Below are 17623 nucleotides of genomic sequence, written 5' to 3'. Positions count from 1 at the left end.
AAGAGATTGAGCCACGAGAAACTCCCCAAGAAGCACCCCTTACCCCAAATCCCCCAAAACCCAAAATCCTAGGAAACCCCCAAATCCCCCCCAGCCCCACTGACCAGGCCAGCACCAGCCCTCGTAGTCGTTGCCATCCTTGGTTTTGACAAAGAGCCCTCTGGCCCTCAGCTCGGCGTGCACTCGGTACCCGCTGTCCACCTTGATGTGGGGGTCCACGATGCTGACCATCTGTGGGGTCAGCCGTTAGGGGGACGTTCCCAAATCCCAATTCTCCCAAATCCCAATCCCAAATTGCCACCCTGATCCCGATTCCAGATGGGAAAAAGCATCTGGAAGGAGCCCCCCAAAATGTCATTGTGGGGTTTTCAAGAGGAGGGAAATCCCAAATTCGGGTTTCTAATTCTGATCCTAATCTCTGTCCTGTTCCTGATCTGATTCCAGCCCTATTTCCCATTTATTCCCATTCCTAATCCCTGATCTCTGTCCCATTCTCATCCCCAATCCCATTCTCCACCCCATTTCCATTCCTGTTCCAAATCCCATTCCCAGCTGACCCCAAAACCAAACCAAATCCCAATTCCACTCCTGTTCCCTTTCCCAAACCTACCCCCAATCCCAATCCCAATCCCAATCCCATCCCCATCCTGTGTTTCCACACTGCCAGGTGCTCCAGCAGCTCCTGAGATTTTGGGAATTTTGTGGGATCCCATTCTAAACCCATCCCAGTCCCACCCCCAATCCAATCCCACCCCCAATCCCAAACCCAATCCCATTCCCACCCCAATCCCAATCCCACCCTGCACTTCTGGCCGCCAGGTGCTCCAGCAGCTTCCAAAGTTTCAGGAATTTTGTGGGATCCCATCCCAAACCCATCCCCAGTCCCATTCCCAACCTGATCCCAAAGCCAATCCCAATTCCACCCCAATCCCAATCCCATCCCATTCCCATTCCCAATCCCATTCTCACCCCAATCCCAATTCCACCCCAATCCCATCCCCACCCTGCATTTCCAGGCTGCCAGGTGCTCCAGCAGCTCCTGAGATTTTGGGAATTTTGTGGGATCCCACCCCAATCCCATTCCCACTCCATTCCCACCCCAATCCCATCCCCACCCTGCATTTCCAGGCCACCAGGCGCTCCAGCATCTCCCGGGGTTTTGGGAATTTTGTGGGATCCCATCCCAAACCCATCCCAAAGCCACCCCAATCCCAAATCTAATCCCATTCCCACCCCAATCCCATCCCCACCCTGCGTTTCCAGGCTGCCAGGTGCTCCAGCAGCTCCTGAGATTTTGGGAATTTTGTGGGATCCCACCCCAATCCCATTCCCACTCCATTCCCACCCCAAATCCCATCCCCACCCTGGCATTTCCAGGCCGCCAGGTGCTCCAGCATCTCCCGGGGTTTCGGGAATTTTGTGGGATTCCATCCCAAACCCATCCCAATCCCACTCCAAACCCATTCCCAATCCCAAACCCACCCTAATCCCATCCCAATCCAATCCCATTCCCAATCCCACCCCAATCCCATCCCCACCTTGCATTTCCAGGCTGCCAGGCGCTCCAGCAGCTCCCGAGGCTTCGGGAATTTTGTGGGATTCCATCCCAAACCCATCCCAAACCCACCCCAATCCCAAATCCAATCCCAATCCCACCCCAATCCCATCCCCACCCTGCGTTTCCGGGCCGCCAGGCGCTCCAGCATCTCCCGTGGTTTGGGGAATTTGGCAGGATCCCAGGTAAAATATCGTTTCCCGTCGGCGTGTTCGATGTCCAGCCAGATGACGTCCAGCGGCAGCTCGTGCTCCTCAAAGCCTCTCTCCACAGCCTCCACATCCGCCTCGTCCTGGTAGTTCCAGCGGCTCTGGTGGTAGCCCAGGGAGAAGAGGGGCGGCAGGGCCTGGGTGCCTGTGGGGTGGGGGGAAAATGGGGTTGGGGGGAGAAATTCCCGTGAAAATCGCACCAAAAATGGGATTGGGGTGGGAAATTGCTGTGAAAATCGCCCTAAAAATGGGATTGGGGTGGGAAATTTCCGTGAAAATCGCCCTAAAAATGGGATTGGGGTGGGAAATTCCTGTGAAAATTGCCCTAAAAATGGGATTGGGGTGGGAAATTCCCGTGAAAATTGCCCTAAATATGGGACTGGGGGAGAAATTCCTGTGAAAATTGCCCTAAAAATGGGATTGGGGTGGGAAATTCCTGTGAAAATCGCACTAAAAATGGGAATGGGGTGGGAAATTCCCGTGAAAATCGCCCTAGAAATGGGAATGGGGTGGGAAAAATCCCCATAAAATTTGTCCTAAAATTGGGAGTGGGCTGGAAGAGAAAATTCCTGTGAAAATCACCCTAAAAATGGGAATGGGGTGGGTGGGAAAAGTCCCCATCCCCATCATGCTGTCCCCATCCCACTGTCCCCATCCCAGTCCCACTGTCCCCATCCCACTGTCCCCATCCCACTGTCCCCACCCCACTGTCCCCATCCCGCTGTCCCCATCATGCTGTCCCCACCCCAGTCCCACTGTCCCCATCCCACTGTCCCCATCCCGCTGTCTCCATCCTGGTCCCACTGTCCCCATCCCGGTCCCACTGTCCCTATCCCGCTGTCCCCATCCTGCTGTCCCCACCCCACTGTCCCCATCCCGGTCCCACTGTCCCCATCCCCATCCCGCTGTCCCCATCCCAGCCCCAGTCTTGCTGTCCCCATCCCACTGTCCCCATCCCAGCCCTGGTCCTGCTGTCCCCATCCCAGTCCCACTGTCCCCATCCCGGTCCCACTGTCCCCATCCCAGTCCCACTGTCCTCATCCCATTACCCCCACCCCAGTCCCACTGTCCCCACCCCACTGTCCCCACCCCAGTCCCACTGTCCCCACCCCAGTCCCGCTGTCCCCATCCCGCTGTCCCCACTCCAGTCCCGCTGTCCCCACCCCAGTCCCGCTGTCCCCATCCCGCTGTCCCCACTCCAGTCCCGCTGTCCCCACCCCAGTCCGCTGTCCCCATTCCCGCTGTCCCCATCCCAGTCCCACTGTCCCCACCCCACTGTCCCCAACCCAGTCCCACTGTCCTCATCCCATTACCCCCACCCCAGTCCCACTGTCACCACCCCACTGTCCCCATCCCAGTCCCACTGTTCCCATCTCCACCCCGCTGTCCCCACCCCAGTCCCGCTGTCCCCAGCCCGGTCCCGCTGTCCCCGTACCGGTCAAGCTCCCATACTGGCCGCTGACGTCGCGGGGCGATGGCCCCAGCAGCAGGAACACGTCGATGATTCCGCTCTCGGACATCCAGCGCACCTCGGTCTGGGGGGTCTCACCTCCCCCCTGCATGTAATCCAGCAGCTTCCCAAAAAGGGTCTGGGGGAGGCACGGGGGGGTCAGGAACCCCAAAAGACCCCCAAACCCATCCCAGGAAACCCCAAATCCCTCTCAGGACCCCCAAAATCCCCTCCAGGTTGCCCCCCGGACCTTGCCGGCCGTGTTGGAGCTGATGTCCAGCCAGATCTCATTGCCCCAAATCCCCTCCAGACCCCCCAAACCCCTCTCAGGAACCCCCAAATCCCTTCCAGACCCCCTCAGACCCCCTAAATCCTCCTCAGGACCCCCCAAATCCCCTCCAGACCCCCCAAACTCCCCTCAGACCCTCCGGACCTTGCCGGCCATGTTGGAGCTGATGTCCACCCAGATCTCAGTGCCCCAAATCCCCTCCAGACCCTCAGAACCCCCAAATCCCCTCAGGACCCCCAAATCCTCCAGACCCCCAAATCCTCCAGGGACCTGACCATCCCAAATCCCTCTAGAGCCCCTCAGGACCCCCCAAATCCCCTCAGGACCCCCAAATCTCCAGACCCCCAAATCCCCCCAGACCCCCAAACTCCCTCCAGACCCCCGGACCTTGCCGGCCGTGTTGGAGCTGATGTCCACCCAGATCTCAGCGCCCCAAATCCCCTCCAGACCCCCTCAGAACCCCCCAAATCCCCCTCAGGACCCCCCAAATCCCCTCCAGACTCCCCAAATCCCCCCCAGACCCCCCAAACTCCCCCCAGACTCCCCGGACCTTGCCGGCCGTGTTGGAGCTGATGTCCACCCAGGTCTCATCCCCCAAATCCCCTCCAGATGCCCCTCAAGACCCCCCAAATCCCCTCCAGACCCCCTCAGACCCCCCCAAATCCCCCTCAGACCCCCCAAACCCCTCTCAGGACCCCCCAAATCCCCTCCAGACCCCCTCAGGAACCCCCAAATCTGCCCCAAACCCCTCCCAGACCTTGCCGGCCGTGTTGGAGCCGATGTCCACCCAGGTCTCATCCCCACAAATCTCCTCCAGATCCCACAAACCCCTCTCAGGACCCCCTAAATCCCCTCCAGACCTTGCTGGCCGTGTTGGAGCCGATGTCCACCCAGATGTCATCCCCCCAAATCCCCTCCAGATGCCCCTCAAGACCCCCCAAATCCCCTCCAGACCCCCTCAGACCCCCCCAAATCCCCCTCACACCCCCCAAACCCCTCTCAGGACCCCCCAAATCCCCTCTGGAACCCCTCAGGAACCCCCAAATCTGCCCCAATCTCCCCCCGGACCTTGCCGGCCGTGTTGGAGCCAATGTCCACCCAGGTCTCGGCGGCGTTGAGCCAGAAGATGCCGAGGCTCAGGCGGGGCCGGTGGGCGAGCAGCAGCGGCACAGAGCCGTACAGAGCCATGGGCGTGAAGATCTCGTACTGGAACACGTCCAGGTTGTACAGGCGGTACGGGTCACCTCCCCTGGGGACAGCACGGGGTCAGTGGCACCTCTGGGGGGTCGTTGTCACCCTCAGGGAGTCAGGGACACTGTCAAGGGGTCACTGTCACCTTTCCCATAGCCAGCGTTTCCCCTAAGAGAATCAGTATAAGCTGTGTGGGATCAATGTCACCTCCCCAGATCGCACAGGTGACATGGGTCACCCCACCTGGGGACAGCACGGGGTCAGTGTCACCTCTGGGGGGTCAGTGTCACCTCTGGGGGGTCATTGTGACCCTCAGGGGGTCAGGGACATTGCAAGAAAGTCATTGTCACCTTCGCCATAGCCAGTCTTTCTCCTAACAGGATCACTACAATCTCTAGTGAGTCACTGTCACCTCTCCAAATAGTACAGGTGACATGGGTCATCCACCCTGGGGACAGCAGGGGGTCAGTGGCACCTCTGCAGGGTCATTGTCACCCTCAGGGGGGTCATTGTCACCCTCAGGGAGTGACCAGGATGTCACTGTCACCTTCCCCATAGCCAACGTTTCTCCTAACAGAATCAGTGTCACCTCTGTGGGCTCAATGTCACCTCCCCAAATTGTACAGGTGACATGGGTCACCCCACCTGGGGACAGCAGGGGGTCAGTGTCACCCTCAGGAGGGTCACTGTCACCTCTGGGGGGTCAGGGACATCCCGGAGGTGGCACAGCTGACACTGGAGCACATCCAGGGGACATTAGGGGACATGGGGACAGGGTTAGGGACACGCCCAGGGGGTTAGGGACACTGCCAGGGGTTGGGGACATCCACCCAGGGCTGTACAGATCATCCCCCAAGGACATCGGGGGACACGGGGACAGTTAGGGACACCGCCAGGGGACAGGGACACTGCCAGGGGCCAGGATTGTCCCCACGATGTCACTGTCACCCCCACAGTGTCACCCCCCAGGGTGGCTGTGCCCCACAGTGACACCATCGCAGTCACCCCCATGCTGTGAGTGGCACTGCCACCCCCACGGCATCGCTGTCACTGTCACTGTCATTGTCATTGTCACCGCCCTGCTGCCGCTGCCACCCCCACAGCGTCACTGTCATTGTCACTGTCACCGTTCTGCCATCACTGCCACCACCCACCGGCGTCACTGTCCTCCCACGGTGTCACTGCCGTGTCACACCCCCGGTACCCCGTCGTGCTTCTGTCCCCATGTCCCCCCAGTGTCCCTCAATGTCCCCAAATGTCCCTGCATTGTCCCCAGTGTCCCCAAATGTCCCCACTCACTCGGTGGGGCGCAGCCTCAGGTTGTCAGCATGCTTGGGGATGCCATACACCTCCCTGGATCTGTGTCCCCAACGTCCCCAACAGTGTCCCCAGTGTCCCCAGTGTCCCCAACGTCCCCAAATGTCCCCACTCACTCGGTGGGGCGCAGCCTCAGGCTCTCAGCATGCTCAGGGATCCCATAAACGTGCTCAAATCCCGGCAGGGAGAAATCCAACCCCACCGAGGTGGGTCCTGCGGGGACAGAGGGTCAGAGGGTCCCCTCCGTGTCCCCCCCAATGTCCCCAAGTGTCCCCAAGCGTCCCCAAGTGTCCCCACCGTAGGGTTTGCTGTCTGTGTGCGTTTTGAAGGTTTCCTCCCACGACCCTGGCTCCTCCTCCTCCTGGGGGGGCTCTGCGGGCTGGGGGGGCAAATCCGCTCAGGAATTGGGGGATTGCCCCCCAAAAATGGGGAGGGGGGGTTGTTTGGGGTGTCCCCACCCCCCCTCAGAACCCCCCTGTCCCTGTCACCTTGTCACTCCGGGCGGCGCTGTCACTGTCATCGGCTCCCTCCTGCGGTGTCCCCTCCTCGCCCGGGGGGTCCTTGGGGGGCTCCCTGTGGGAATTGGGGGGTCCTGGGGTGCCCCGGGGGGGTGGGGGGAGACCCCAGGACCCCGAATTTTGGGGGGACACGGACCCCCCCCCAGCTGCTCGGGGGGTGTGGGGGGAGAACTCCTCGTTTTTGGGGTGTAAAGACCCCCCTGGCTGCACCTGACCCCCCAATTTTGGGGGGTGCAGACCCCAAAAATGATGCTCTGCCCCCCAATTTCTGGGGGATTTTGGATCCCCCCAAGCTCCTCCTGCCCCCAAATTTTGGGGGGATTCAAATCCCCCCAAGCTCCTCCTGCCCCCCAATTTTGGGGGAATTTTGGATCCCCCCAAGCTCCTCCTGCCCCCCAATTTTGGGGGGATTTTTGACCCCCCCAAGCTGCTCCTGCCCCCCAATTTTGGGGGAATTTTGGATCCCCCAAGCTGCTCCTGTCCCCCAGATTTTGGGGGAATTTTGGACACCCCCAAGCTGCTCCTTCCCCCCAATTTTGGGAGGATTTTGAACCCCCAAGCTGCTCCTGCCCCCAATTTTTGGGAATTTTGACCCCCAAGCTGCTCCTGCCCCCCCAATTTTGGGGGAATTTTGGATCCCCCCAAGCTCCTCCTGCCCCCCAGTTTTGGGGGGATTTTTGACCCCCCAAGCTGCTCCTGCCCCCCAATTTTGGGGGGATTCAAACCTCCCCAAGCTGCTCCTGCCCCCCAATTTTTGGGGAATTTTGGATCCTCCAAGCTCCTCCTGCCCCCAAATTTTGGGAGGATTTTGAACCCCCCCAAGCTGCTCCTACTCCCCAATTCTGGGGAAATTTTGGACTCTCCCAAGCTGCTCCTGTCCCCCAGATTTTGGGGGAATTTTGGATCCCCCCAAGCTCCTCCTGCCCCCCAAATTTTGGGGGGATTTGAACCCCCAAGCTGCTCCTGCCCCCCCAGTTTTAGGGGGATTTTGGATCCCCCCAAGCTCCTCCTGCCCCCCAATTTTGGGGGGATTTGAACCCCCCCAAAGCTGCTCCTGCCCCTAATTTTGGGGGAATTTTGGACACCCCCAAGCTCCTCCTGCCCCCAATTTTTGGGGGTGACCCCCAAGCTGCTCCTGCCCCCAATTTTGGGAATTTTGGATCCCCCAAGCTGCTCCTGTCCCCCAGATTTTGGGGGAATTTTGGATCCCCCCCAAGCTGCTTCTTCCCCCCAAATTTTGGGGGGATTTGAACCCCCAAGCTCCTCCTGCCCCACAATTTTAGGGGGATTCAAACCCCCCAAGCTGCTCCTGCCCCCTAATTTTGGGGGAATTTTGGACACCCCCAAGCTCCTCCTGCCCCCCAATTTTAGGGGGATTTTGACCCCCAAAACCCTCCCACCCCAGCCTGCCCTGCACGAGGGGGGTGGTCCCATTTTGAGGAGGGGTCCTGGGGGGTTTTTAGGGGGTCCAGGGTGTGTTTTTTGGGGGTTTTTTTTTGGGGGGGGTGGGACACAGCAGCAACTGCAGGGATTTACCTACGGAAAAGGCTCTTGATCTTATCCCACACAGAACTAACTTTATCCGCCAGACTGGGGTGGGGAGGGGGGGCAAGGGGGGCAACCAAAACAGAAACACAGAGAGTCAGTGCGGCCCCCCCGGCCCGCCGGGACCCCCTCCCCAATTTCGGGGGGCTCGCCCACCCCCCTTTTTCCCCCTCTGCAAACACCCCCCCGACCCCCTCTTGGAGCGCCGCCGGCCCCGTTTCTGCCGGAACCCAAATTTCGGGGGGCGGTTCGGAGGGTCTGGGGGGATTTTGGGGGGGGATTTTTGGGGGGATTTTTTGGGGGGGTCTGGAGGGGGTTTTTTGGGGGGTCTGGGGGTCACTCACGAGTCCCGGCGGCGCCGTGAGTGCTCGAAGACCAGGAGGCCGCGGGCGTTGACGCTGCAGAGCAGCTCGCGGTGCCGCAGCAGGTCCAGGCGGAAGGGACGCTCTGTCACCAGCAGCCGGTGTCCCCCGGGGCCCAGGGACAGCTCCAGGGTGCCCTCGTCACGCCCTGTCACCTCCAGCCTGGGGACAGCGGGGTTTGGGGTGGGTGGGACAATGCCAGAGTCGCCCAAAAGCTGGGATTCCCACCCCGGTGTCCCCAGGGACAGCTGCAGGGTGTCCTTGTCCCATCCTGTCACCTCCAGCCTGGGGACAGCGGGGTTTGGGTGGGTGGGACAATGCCAGAGCCTCCCCTGAGCACAGGGACAGCTGCAGGGTGGCCTCGTCCCACATTGTCACCTCCAGCCTGGGGACAGCAGGGTTTGGGGTGGGTGTGACAATGCCAGAGTTGCCCAAAACCCTCTGTGATTCCCACCCTGGTGTCCCCAGGGGACAACAGGAATTGGGGGGATGTGACCCCCAAAAACCCTCCCAGGTTCAGCAACACCTCCAGTGTCCCCTTGTCCCCATCAGCCTGGGGACAGCAAGAACTGGGGGCACTGTGACCCCCTGGAAACCCCCTTGAGCACAGGGACAGCTCCAGCATCACCCTGTCCCTCCAGCCTGGGGACAGCGGGGTTTGGGGTGGGTGTGACAATCCCAGAGACCCCTCCAAGCCCAGGGACACCTCCAGTGTCCCCTTGTCCCTCCAGCCTGGTGACAGCGGGCTCTGGGGTGGCTGTGACAATCCCAGAGCCTCCCCTGAGCACAGGGACACCTCCAGTGTCCCCAGCCTGGGGACAGCAGGAATTGGGGCGACGTGACCCCCAAAAACCCTCCCAGGTTCAGCAACACCTCCAGTGTGTCCCCTTGTCCTGTCCAGTTTGGGGACAGTAGGACTGGGGTGGCTGTGACCCCCTGGAAAGCCCCTTGAGCACAGGGACAGCTCTAATGTCCCCTCATCCCCATCAGCCTGGGGACAACAGGAACTGGAAGGATGCAAACCCCCAGAAACCCCCTTGAGCACAGGGACACCTCCAGTGTCCCCTTGTCCCTCCAGCCTGGGGACAGTGGGGTCTGGGGGCACTGTGACCCTGCAGAAATCACCCCAAGCACAGGGACAGCTCCAGTGCCCCCTTGTCCCCCCAGCCAGGGGACAACAGGGGCGATGTGACCCCCAAAAACCCTCCCAGGTTCAGCAACACCTCCAGTGTCCCCTTGTCCCCCCAGCCTGGTGACAGCGGGCTCTGGGGTGGCTGTGACAATCCCTGAGCACAGGGACACCTCCAGTGTCCCCAGCCCGGTGACAGCGGGCTCTGGGGGTGGCTGTGACAATCCCTGAGCACAGGGACACCTCCAGTGTCCCCAGCCCGGTGACAGCGGGCTCTGGGGGTGGCTGTGACAATCCCTGAGCACAGGGACACCTCCAGTGTCCCCAGCCCGGTGACAGCAGGCTCTGGGGGTGGCTGTGACCCCCCTGGGCTGTGTCCCCTCACCTCTCGGCCGGGGGGTCTCTCACGAGCACGTCGGGCACCCGGAAGCGCGGCCGCAGCGGGTGCAGCTCCGAGATGCGCAGGCGAGTCATGTTCCCCTGCAGCCCCCAGACCTCCAGCAGCAGCGGCACCTGGGGACACGGGGACAGTCACCTGGGGTACCCAGAGCCACTTGGGGCACCCACAGAGTCACCTGGGGACACCTGGGGACACGGGGACAGTCACCTGGGGCACCCACAGGCACCTGGGGCACGGGGACAGTCACCTGGGGCACGGGGACAGTCACCTGGGGCACCCACAGGCACCTGGGGCACGGGGACAGTCACCTGGGGCACCCAGAGCCACCTGAGGACACCTGGGGACATGGGGACAGACACCTAGGGCACCCACAGAGTCACCTGGGGCAGCCACAGTCACCTGGGGCACCCACAGAGTCACCTGGGGCACCCAGGGAGTCACCTGAGGGCACCTGGGGACACGGGGACAGTCACCTGGGGCACCCACAGGCACCTGGGGACACCTGGGGACATTCACCTGGAGCACCCAGAGCCACTTGGGGACACGGGAACAGTCACCTGGGGCACCCACAGAGTCACCTGAGGGGACCTGGGAACACGGGGACAGTCACCTGGGGCACACAGAATCATCTGGGGCACGGGGACAGTCACCTGGGGCACCCACAGGCACCTGGGGCACCCACAGTCACCTGGGGACATGGGGACAGTCACCTGGGGCACAGGGACAGTCACCTGGGGCACCCAGAGCCACCTGGGGACACGGGGACAGTCACCTGGGGCACCCAGAGCCACCTGGAGCACCCACAGAGTCACCTGGGGATACCTGGGGACACAGGGACAGTCACCTGGGGACATGGGGACAGAGTCACCTGGGGACATGGGGACAGAGTCACCTGGGGGCACCTGAAGCACCCACAGAGTCACCTGGAGCACCCACAGAGTCACCTGGGGCACCAACAGTGTCACCTGGGGGGCACCTGGCACACCCATATTTACAGCAGGTGGCACATGCAGAGAATGAAGGGACACGGGGTCACCTGGGGGTCACCCGGGGGTCACCTGGGGGTCACCCATCCCTGGAACAGGGACACCACAATGGGGGTCACCACACCTGGGAAAGGTGGGGACAGCAGTCCAGCGTCACCTGGACGTTTGAGAAAAGTTGGGGACACAGACACAGTGACCTCCCCGTGACCCCTCAGGCCCCTCACCTGGCTGACCAGGTGTGTTTGGAGCCACACTGACCCCCGACAATGTCCCTGTGTCCCCTCACCTTGCTGACCTCACTGACCAGCTGTGTTTGGAGCCACACTGACCCCCCAGTGTCCCCATGTCCCCTCACCTGGGTGACCTCACTGACCAGGTGTGTTTACAAGCACCCTGACCCCCCACAATGTCCCCATGTCCCCTCACCTGGGTGACCTCACTGACCAGCTGTGTTTGCAAGCACACTGACCCCCCAGTGTCCCCATGTCCCCTCACCTGGGTGACCTCACTGACCAGCTGTGTTTGCAAGCACACTGACCCCCCAGTGTCCCCATGTCCCCTCACCTGGCTGACCAGCTGTGTTTGGAGCCACCCTGACCCCCCACAATGTCCCCATGTCCCCTCACCTGGCTGACCAGCTGTGTTTGGAAGCACACTGACCCCTGTCACCCCCAAATGTCCCCATGTCCCCTCACCTGGGTGACCTCACTGACCAGCTGTGTTTGGAGCCACACTGACCCCCTGTCACCCCCCAATGTCCCTGTGTCCCCTCACCTTGCTGACCTCACTGACCAGGTGTGTTTGGAGCCACACTGACCCCCCACAATGTCCCCGTGTCCCCTCACCTTGCTGACCTCACTGACCAGGCGTGTTTGGAAGCACACTGACCCCCCCAGTGTCCCCATGTCCCCTCACCTGGGTGACCTCATTGACCAGCTGTGTTTGGAGCCACACTGACCCCTCTGTCTACCCCCAAATGTCCCCATGTCCCCTCACCTGGCTGACCAGGTGTGTTTGGAGCCACCCTGACCCCCCACAATGTCCCTGTGTCCCCTCACCTTGCTGACCTCACTGACCAGCTGTGTTTGGAGCCACACTGACCCCCCAGTGTCCCCATGTCCCCTCACCTGGGTGACCTCGCTGACCAGGTGTGTTTGGAAGCACACTGACCCCTGTCACCCCCCAAATGTCCCCATGTCCCCTCACCTGGGTGACCTCACTGACCAGCTGTGTTTGCAAGCACCCTGACCCCCCCAGTGTCCCCATGTCCCCTCACTTGGGTGACCTCATTGACCAGCTGTGTTTGGAGCCACACTGACCCCTCTGTCTACCCCCAAATGTCCCCATGTCCCCTCACCTGGCTGACCAGCTGTGTTTGGAGCCACACTGACCCCCCAGTGTCCCCATGTCCCCTCACCTGGGTGACCTCGCTGACCAGCTGTGTTTGGAAGCACACTGACCCCTGTCACCCCCCAGTGTCCCTGTGTCCCCTCACCTGGCTGACCTCACTGACCAGCTGTGTTTGCAAGCACCCTGACCCCCCCAGTGTCCCCATGTCCCCTCACCTGGGTGACCTCGTTGACCAGCTGTGTTTGGAGCCACACTGACCCCCCCCAAATGTCCCCGTGTCCCCTCACCTGTGTTTGGAGCCACACTGACCCCCCAGTGTCCCCATGTCCCCTCACCTGGCTGACCAGCTGTGTTTGGAAGCACACTGACCCCTCTGTCTACCCCCAAATGTCCCCATGTCCCCTCACCTGGGTGACCTCACTGACCAGCTGTGTTTGGAGCCACACTGACCCCCCACAATGTCCCTGTGTCCCCTCACCTGTGTGACCTCGTTGACCAGCTGTGTTTGGAAGCACACTGACCCCTGTCACCCCCCAAATGTCCCCATGTCCCCTCACCTGGCTGACCAGCTGTGTTTGGAGCCACCCTGACCCCCCCAAATGTCCCAATGTCCCCTCACCTGGGTGACCTCACTGACCAGGCGTGTTTGGAGCCACACTGACCCCCCCCAGTGTCCCCGTGTCCCCTCACCTGGCTGACCAGCTGTGTTTACAAGCACCCTGACCCCCCCAGTGTCCCCGTGTCCCCTCACCTGGGTGACCTCACTGACCAGCTGTGTTTGGAAGCACCCTGACCCCTCTGTCTACCCCCAAATGTCCCCATGTCCCCTCACCTGGCTGACCAGGTGTGTTTGGAAGCACCCTGACCCCTCTGTCTACCCCCAAATGTCCCCATGTCCCTTCACCTGGCTGACCAGCTGTGTTTGGAGCCACACTGACCCCCAAATGTCCCCATGTCCCTTCACCTGGGTGACCAGGTGTGTTTGGAGCCACACTGACCCCCCACAATGTCCCCGTGTCCCCTCACCTGGGTGACCTCACTGACCAGGTGTGTTTGGAGCCACCCTGACTCCCCCCAGTGTCCCCGTGTCCCCTCACCTGGCTGACCAGCTGTGTCTGGAGCCACCCTGACCCCCCAGTGTCCCCGTGTCCCCTCACCTGGGTGACCTCGTTGACCAGGTGGATTTTGGCCACGTCAGGGCCGAGCTCCAGCGACTCCAGCAGCGCTCGGTACGGCGAGTTCCCGGGCTGGATCCGCCGCTGGCGCCTGCGGGGTGGGGACAGTTGGGGACAACGGCCACCAGTGACCCTCCCGGGGCGGTGACAGCCCCCCCAGGGGCGGTGACAACCCCCCCAGGTGTGTCCCCAAACCTGCAGAAGCCGCTCTGGTCGCAGGTCTTGAAGTTGCTGCGGTCGACGGCGAGCGCGGCGCCGAGGCACAGGGTCAGCCAGAGCGGCCAGCTGGGACCCCAAAAACCCCCCAAAAACAGCCCAGGTGAGCGGGGGGAGGTCAGCGACCCCAAAAATACCCCAAAAAACCCAGCCCAGGTGAGCACGGGGGGGTCAGCGACCCCAAAAATACCCCAAAAACCACTTTGGGGGGCACGGGGAGACCCCCAAAACCAACCCCTGGAGGGCACGGGGAGGTCAGTGACCCCAAAAATACCCCCAGAAACACGCCAAAACACACCCCTGGGGGGTCAGCGACACCCAAAAACCCCCCAAAAAACAGCCCAGGGGGGCACGGGGGGGTCAGCGACCCCAAAAAACCACCTCAGGTGGGCACGGGGGGCTTCAAGGACCCCCAAATGCCCTCAGGGGGGGTACAGAATGGGCGCGAAGCTCCGAAATCACGGCGGGAGGACACTGAGGGGTCCCGGGGGGGGTTTAGGACCCCCAAAGCCGCGGGGGGAGCACAGAGACCCCCAACCCCAGGGGGAGGAAGCACTGGGGGGAGGTGAAAGAGGCGATCCGGGGGGTCCCGGGGGGGTTTTGCGGGGCGGGGGTCGCACGGGGGGTGTGGGACAGGCTGAGGGTGCGTGAGGGGAGCTGTGAGGGGAGCTGGGCCGCGGCTCAGGCCTGAGGGGCTGCGGAGCCCCGGGAGGCCAAGGGAGCGCGCGGAGGGGGTTTTTGGGGGGATTTTGGGTGTGGGGTCCCGCGGGGGGGGTGGGGGTGACCCCGGGGGGGGACAAGGGACACTGGGGGGGGGTGGGGACCCCCGGCGCGCGCTCACCGCCCCGCCGCCGCCGCCATCTTGGATCCGGCCTGACCCTTGACCCCGCCCCCGGCCCGGCTCCGCCGCCTCCCATTGGCTGGGGTTGGCCACGCCCCCTCCGCCGCCTCGGCCACGCCCCCCTCGCGAGGGGTTCCCGCCTCACCTGGTTGCCATAGAGACGGAGGCCCCGCCCACCGCGTGTTGTGATTCGTCCGTGAGGTTTGAGCGATGGGGGGTTTAACCAATCAGAGAGCGAATCGGGCAAGAGGCGGGAAAACACCCTGAGGGCGGAGCAGGAACCCAATGAAAGCGCGGGAAAAGTGATTGACACATCCCAGCGCCCAATCAAAACGCTGCTTCCGCCCCACGCCCCGCCCCCCAAGGGCTTCCCTAGCAACGCCCCGCCCACTCGCCCGTGGCAACCACCGCCCTGGTGACCGCAGCCCTCCCCCTTCCAACAGCCAATCAGCAGCGCGGATTTATGAGTGACGGCTGGCTTAGCCAATCAACGAGCGGCTTTGACCCTCCTTGGTGATTGGCAGGGGAATTAGCCAATGAGGATGGAGCGGCTGGCGGGCCTGGCTGCCAATCAGCGCGGGGGGGCGGGGCGTCGGCAGGCCGCGGCTTTGTGGTGAGCGGGGCTGGGGGAACTGGGGGAACTGGGATGGACTGGGATGGACTGGGACGGACTGGGGGCTACTGGGATGGACTGGGGGCGACTGGGATGGACTGGGATGGACTGGGATGGACTGGGGGCTACTGGGATGGACTGGGATGGACTGGGGCCAACTGGAACAAACTGGGATGGACTGGGGCGGACTGGGATGGACTGGAGCAAACTGGGGGCGACTGGGAGGGACTGGGATGAACTGGGAGGGACTGGGATGGACTGGGATGGACTGGGACGGACTGGGATTGCCCAGCAGGACCAACCCCTCCCAACCACCCCCCTGGAATTCGGGGACCACCGACCCCCATCTCCCCAACCCCTTTGTCACCCCCCGGAATCCCAAGACCACTGACTCCTTCTCCCCCTGTCCAGTTCCATCTCCCCTTCCTTAAAGAGTTCTCGGAACACTGAATCCCCTCTGGCCTCCCCAATTTTCCCAATTTCCCCCATTATTCCCCCAGTCCGATGGAGTTCCTGGACCCCTGATCTCCCCATTTTCCCCCATTTTTCCCCCATTTTCCCACAGCCCGATGGAGTTCCCGGAGCTTTGATCTCCCCATTTTTGCCCCATTTTTGCCCCATTTTCCCCCATTTTTCCCCAGCCCGATGGAGTCCCCGCACCCCTAATCTCCCTATTTGCTCCCCATTTTTCTCCCCATTTTTTCCCAGCCTGACGGAGTTCCCGAACCCCTAATCACCCCATTTCTCCCCAGCCCGATGGAGTTCCTGGATAACTAATCTCCCCATTTTTTCCCCATTTTCCCCCCTTTCTCGCCAGCCCGATGGAGTTCCCAAACCCCTAATTACCCCATTTTTCCCCCATTATTCCCTCAGCCCGATGGAGTTCCCGGAGCATTGATTTCCCCATTTTTGCCCCATTTTCCCCCCGTTATCCCCACAGCAGACGGAATCCCCGAACCCCTAATCACCCCATTTTCCCCCCATTTTTCCCGCAGCCCCACGGAGTTCCTGGATAACTAATCTCCCCATTTTTCCCGCAGCCCGATGGAGTTCCTGGATAACTAATCTCCCTATTTTCCCGCAGCCCGATGGAGTTCCTGGATAACTAATCTCCCCATTTTTCTCCAGCCCGACGGAACTCCCGGATAACTAATCTCCCCTATTTCCCCGCAGCCCGATGGAGTTCCCGGAGCACAGCCGGCAGCTGCTGCGGGGGCTGCGCGAGCAGCGCTCCCGGGGGATCCTGTGCGACTGCACGGTGCTGGTGGGCACGGCTCCCTTCCCCGCGCACCGCGCCGTGCTGGCAGCCTGCAGCTCCTTCTTCCACCTCTGCTACGCCGAGCCGGGCGGCGCGGGAGGGGCGCGGGGAGCCGTGGTGGCGCTCAACAGCGACATTGTCACCGCGCCGGCCTTCGCGCTGCTGCTGGAGTTCATGTACGAGGGCAGGCTGGCGCTGGCCGCGCCGCTGGAGGATGTGCTGGCGGCCGCCAGCTACCTGCACATGAACGACGTGGTCAAGCTGTGCAAGAAGAAGCTGCAGGCGCGCGGTCCGGCCGAGGCGGACAGCACCAAGCGGGAGGAGGACGCCGCCAGCCCGCCGCCGCCGCCCCCGCCGCAGCCCCCGCAGGTCACTCTGGGTGACAATGCCACCCCCCCCGAGCCGCCGCTGGTGGACGCGGCCGACACCACCCAGCCCGGCGTGGGGGGCGAGCGACCCCCGCCCAGCCCCAGCAGCTCCAGCGAGGCCGCGCCGGGGCTCGCAGCCCCTCCGGCGCCCGGGGGTCCCTGCGGGGCGGCGTGGGCAGCGCCCCTCGCCGCGGTCAGCGCCGTCAAGGCCGAGGCCATCGTGATTTCGGACGAAGAGCCGGACGGCGGCCGCCGCCCCGCCGCGCCCCCTCCCCAAATCCCGCCGCCGCCGCCGCCGCCCCCCGCCCCGAGAGCGGCGGGGTTTGGGGAGGGGGCTGCGCTGGGCGCGGCGCTGGGCGGGCTGCGGGAGCCGCTGTTCCTGGCGCCGCTGGAGCCCCGCGGCGGGTTCGGGCTGTTCGCCGAGGAAGCCCCGACGTGTCCCACGTGCGGCAAGACATTCTCGTGCTCCTACACGCTGCGGCGACACGCCACCGTGCACACGCGCGAGCGGCCCTACGAGTGCCGCCACTGCCTGCGCTCCTACACGCAGTCCGGGGACCTCTACCGGCACGTCCGCAAGGCGCACAGCCACGGCGGCACCGCCCGCGGCCACCGGGAGCCCGCCCGCGACGGCGACAACCCGCCCTGACTGCCGAGGGGACAGGGACGGCGACAAAGGGACCTGGAAGGGGCTGGCGGGATTGGGACAGCTGGACTGATTGGGACTGCGAGCCCCGCCGGGGCTGGGGGGTGACAAGGGACAGCCAGGACCGTGACTTTGACCCGGGAGGGACCGGGGGTGCTAGGTGGGCGTGGTTTGTGAGAAGGGGCGTGGCTCGTTGGGGGGCGTG

General features: G+C 62.8%; 2 protein-coding genes across 2 annotated transcripts in view; one reads left to right on the top strand and one right to left on the bottom strand.

The window, feature by feature from the left end:
- GANAB (glucosidase II alpha subunit) overlaps window positions 1-14600 on the bottom strand; it is a 42160-nt gene extending 27560 nt beyond the window's left edge. Inside the window, exons 1-13 of the mRNA XM_085046607.1 lie at window positions 14534-14600; window positions 13672-13761; window positions 13459-13567; window positions 9951-10078; window positions 8419-8598; window positions 8066-8119; window positions 6500-6584; window positions 6309-6390; window positions 6128-6224; window positions 4572-4752; window positions 3200-3353; window positions 1674-1909; window positions 105-231 (exon numbers count right to left, since the gene is read on the bottom strand). Of these exons, the coding sequence (XP_084902733.1) occupies window positions 105-231; window positions 1674-1909; window positions 3200-3353; window positions 4572-4752; window positions 6128-6224; window positions 6309-6390; window positions 6500-6584; window positions 8066-8119; window positions 8419-8598; window positions 9951-10078; window positions 13459-13567; window positions 13672-13761; window positions 14534-14553 (1543 nt within the window). The 5' untranslated portion in view covers window positions 14554-14600. The remainder of the gene's footprint in view (window positions 1-104; window positions 232-1673; window positions 1910-3199; window positions 3354-4571; window positions 4753-6127; window positions 6225-6308; window positions 6391-6499; window positions 6585-8065; window positions 8120-8418; window positions 8599-9950; window positions 10079-13458; window positions 13568-13671; window positions 13762-14533) is intronic.
- Window positions 14601-14972: 372 nt separating this feature from the next.
- On the top strand, window positions 14973-17514 carry ZBTB3 (zinc finger and BTB domain containing 3). The gene is made up of 2 exons (XM_085046495.1): window positions 14973-15146; window positions 16320-17514. The coding sequence occupies exons 1-2, from the start codon at window positions 15070-15072 to the stop codon at window positions 17419-17421; spliced, it is 1179 nt and encodes a 392-aa protein (XP_084902621.1). The 5' UTR covers window positions 14973-15069; the 3' UTR covers window positions 17422-17514.
- The last annotated feature ends 109 nt before the right edge of the window (window positions 17515-17623 follow it).

The sequence above is a fragment of the Lichenostomus cassidix genome, unplaced genomic scaffold (assembly GCF_008360975.1).
Source record: "Lichenostomus cassidix isolate B80296 unplaced genomic scaffold, HeHo_3.0 HiC_scaffold_40, whole genome shotgun sequence".
Lineage (NCBI taxonomy): Eukaryota > Metazoa > Chordata > Aves > Passeriformes > Meliphagidae > Lichenostomus > Lichenostomus cassidix.
Note: the sequence above shows the minus strand (reverse complement) of the source record. Positions and strands in the feature narration are given on the sequence as shown.

Bases quoted from the DNA above. Each gene is read 5' to 3' on its own strand.
- ZBTB3 (XM_085046495.1), top strand. From the start codon at position 15,070: ATGAGGATGGAGCGGCTGGCGGGCCTGGCTGCCAATCAGCGCGGGGGG. The intron at 15,147-16,319 runs GTGAGCGGGGCT...ATTTCCCCGCAG, and splicing joins CGGCAGGCCGCGGCTTTGTG to CCCGATGGAGTTCCCGGAGC.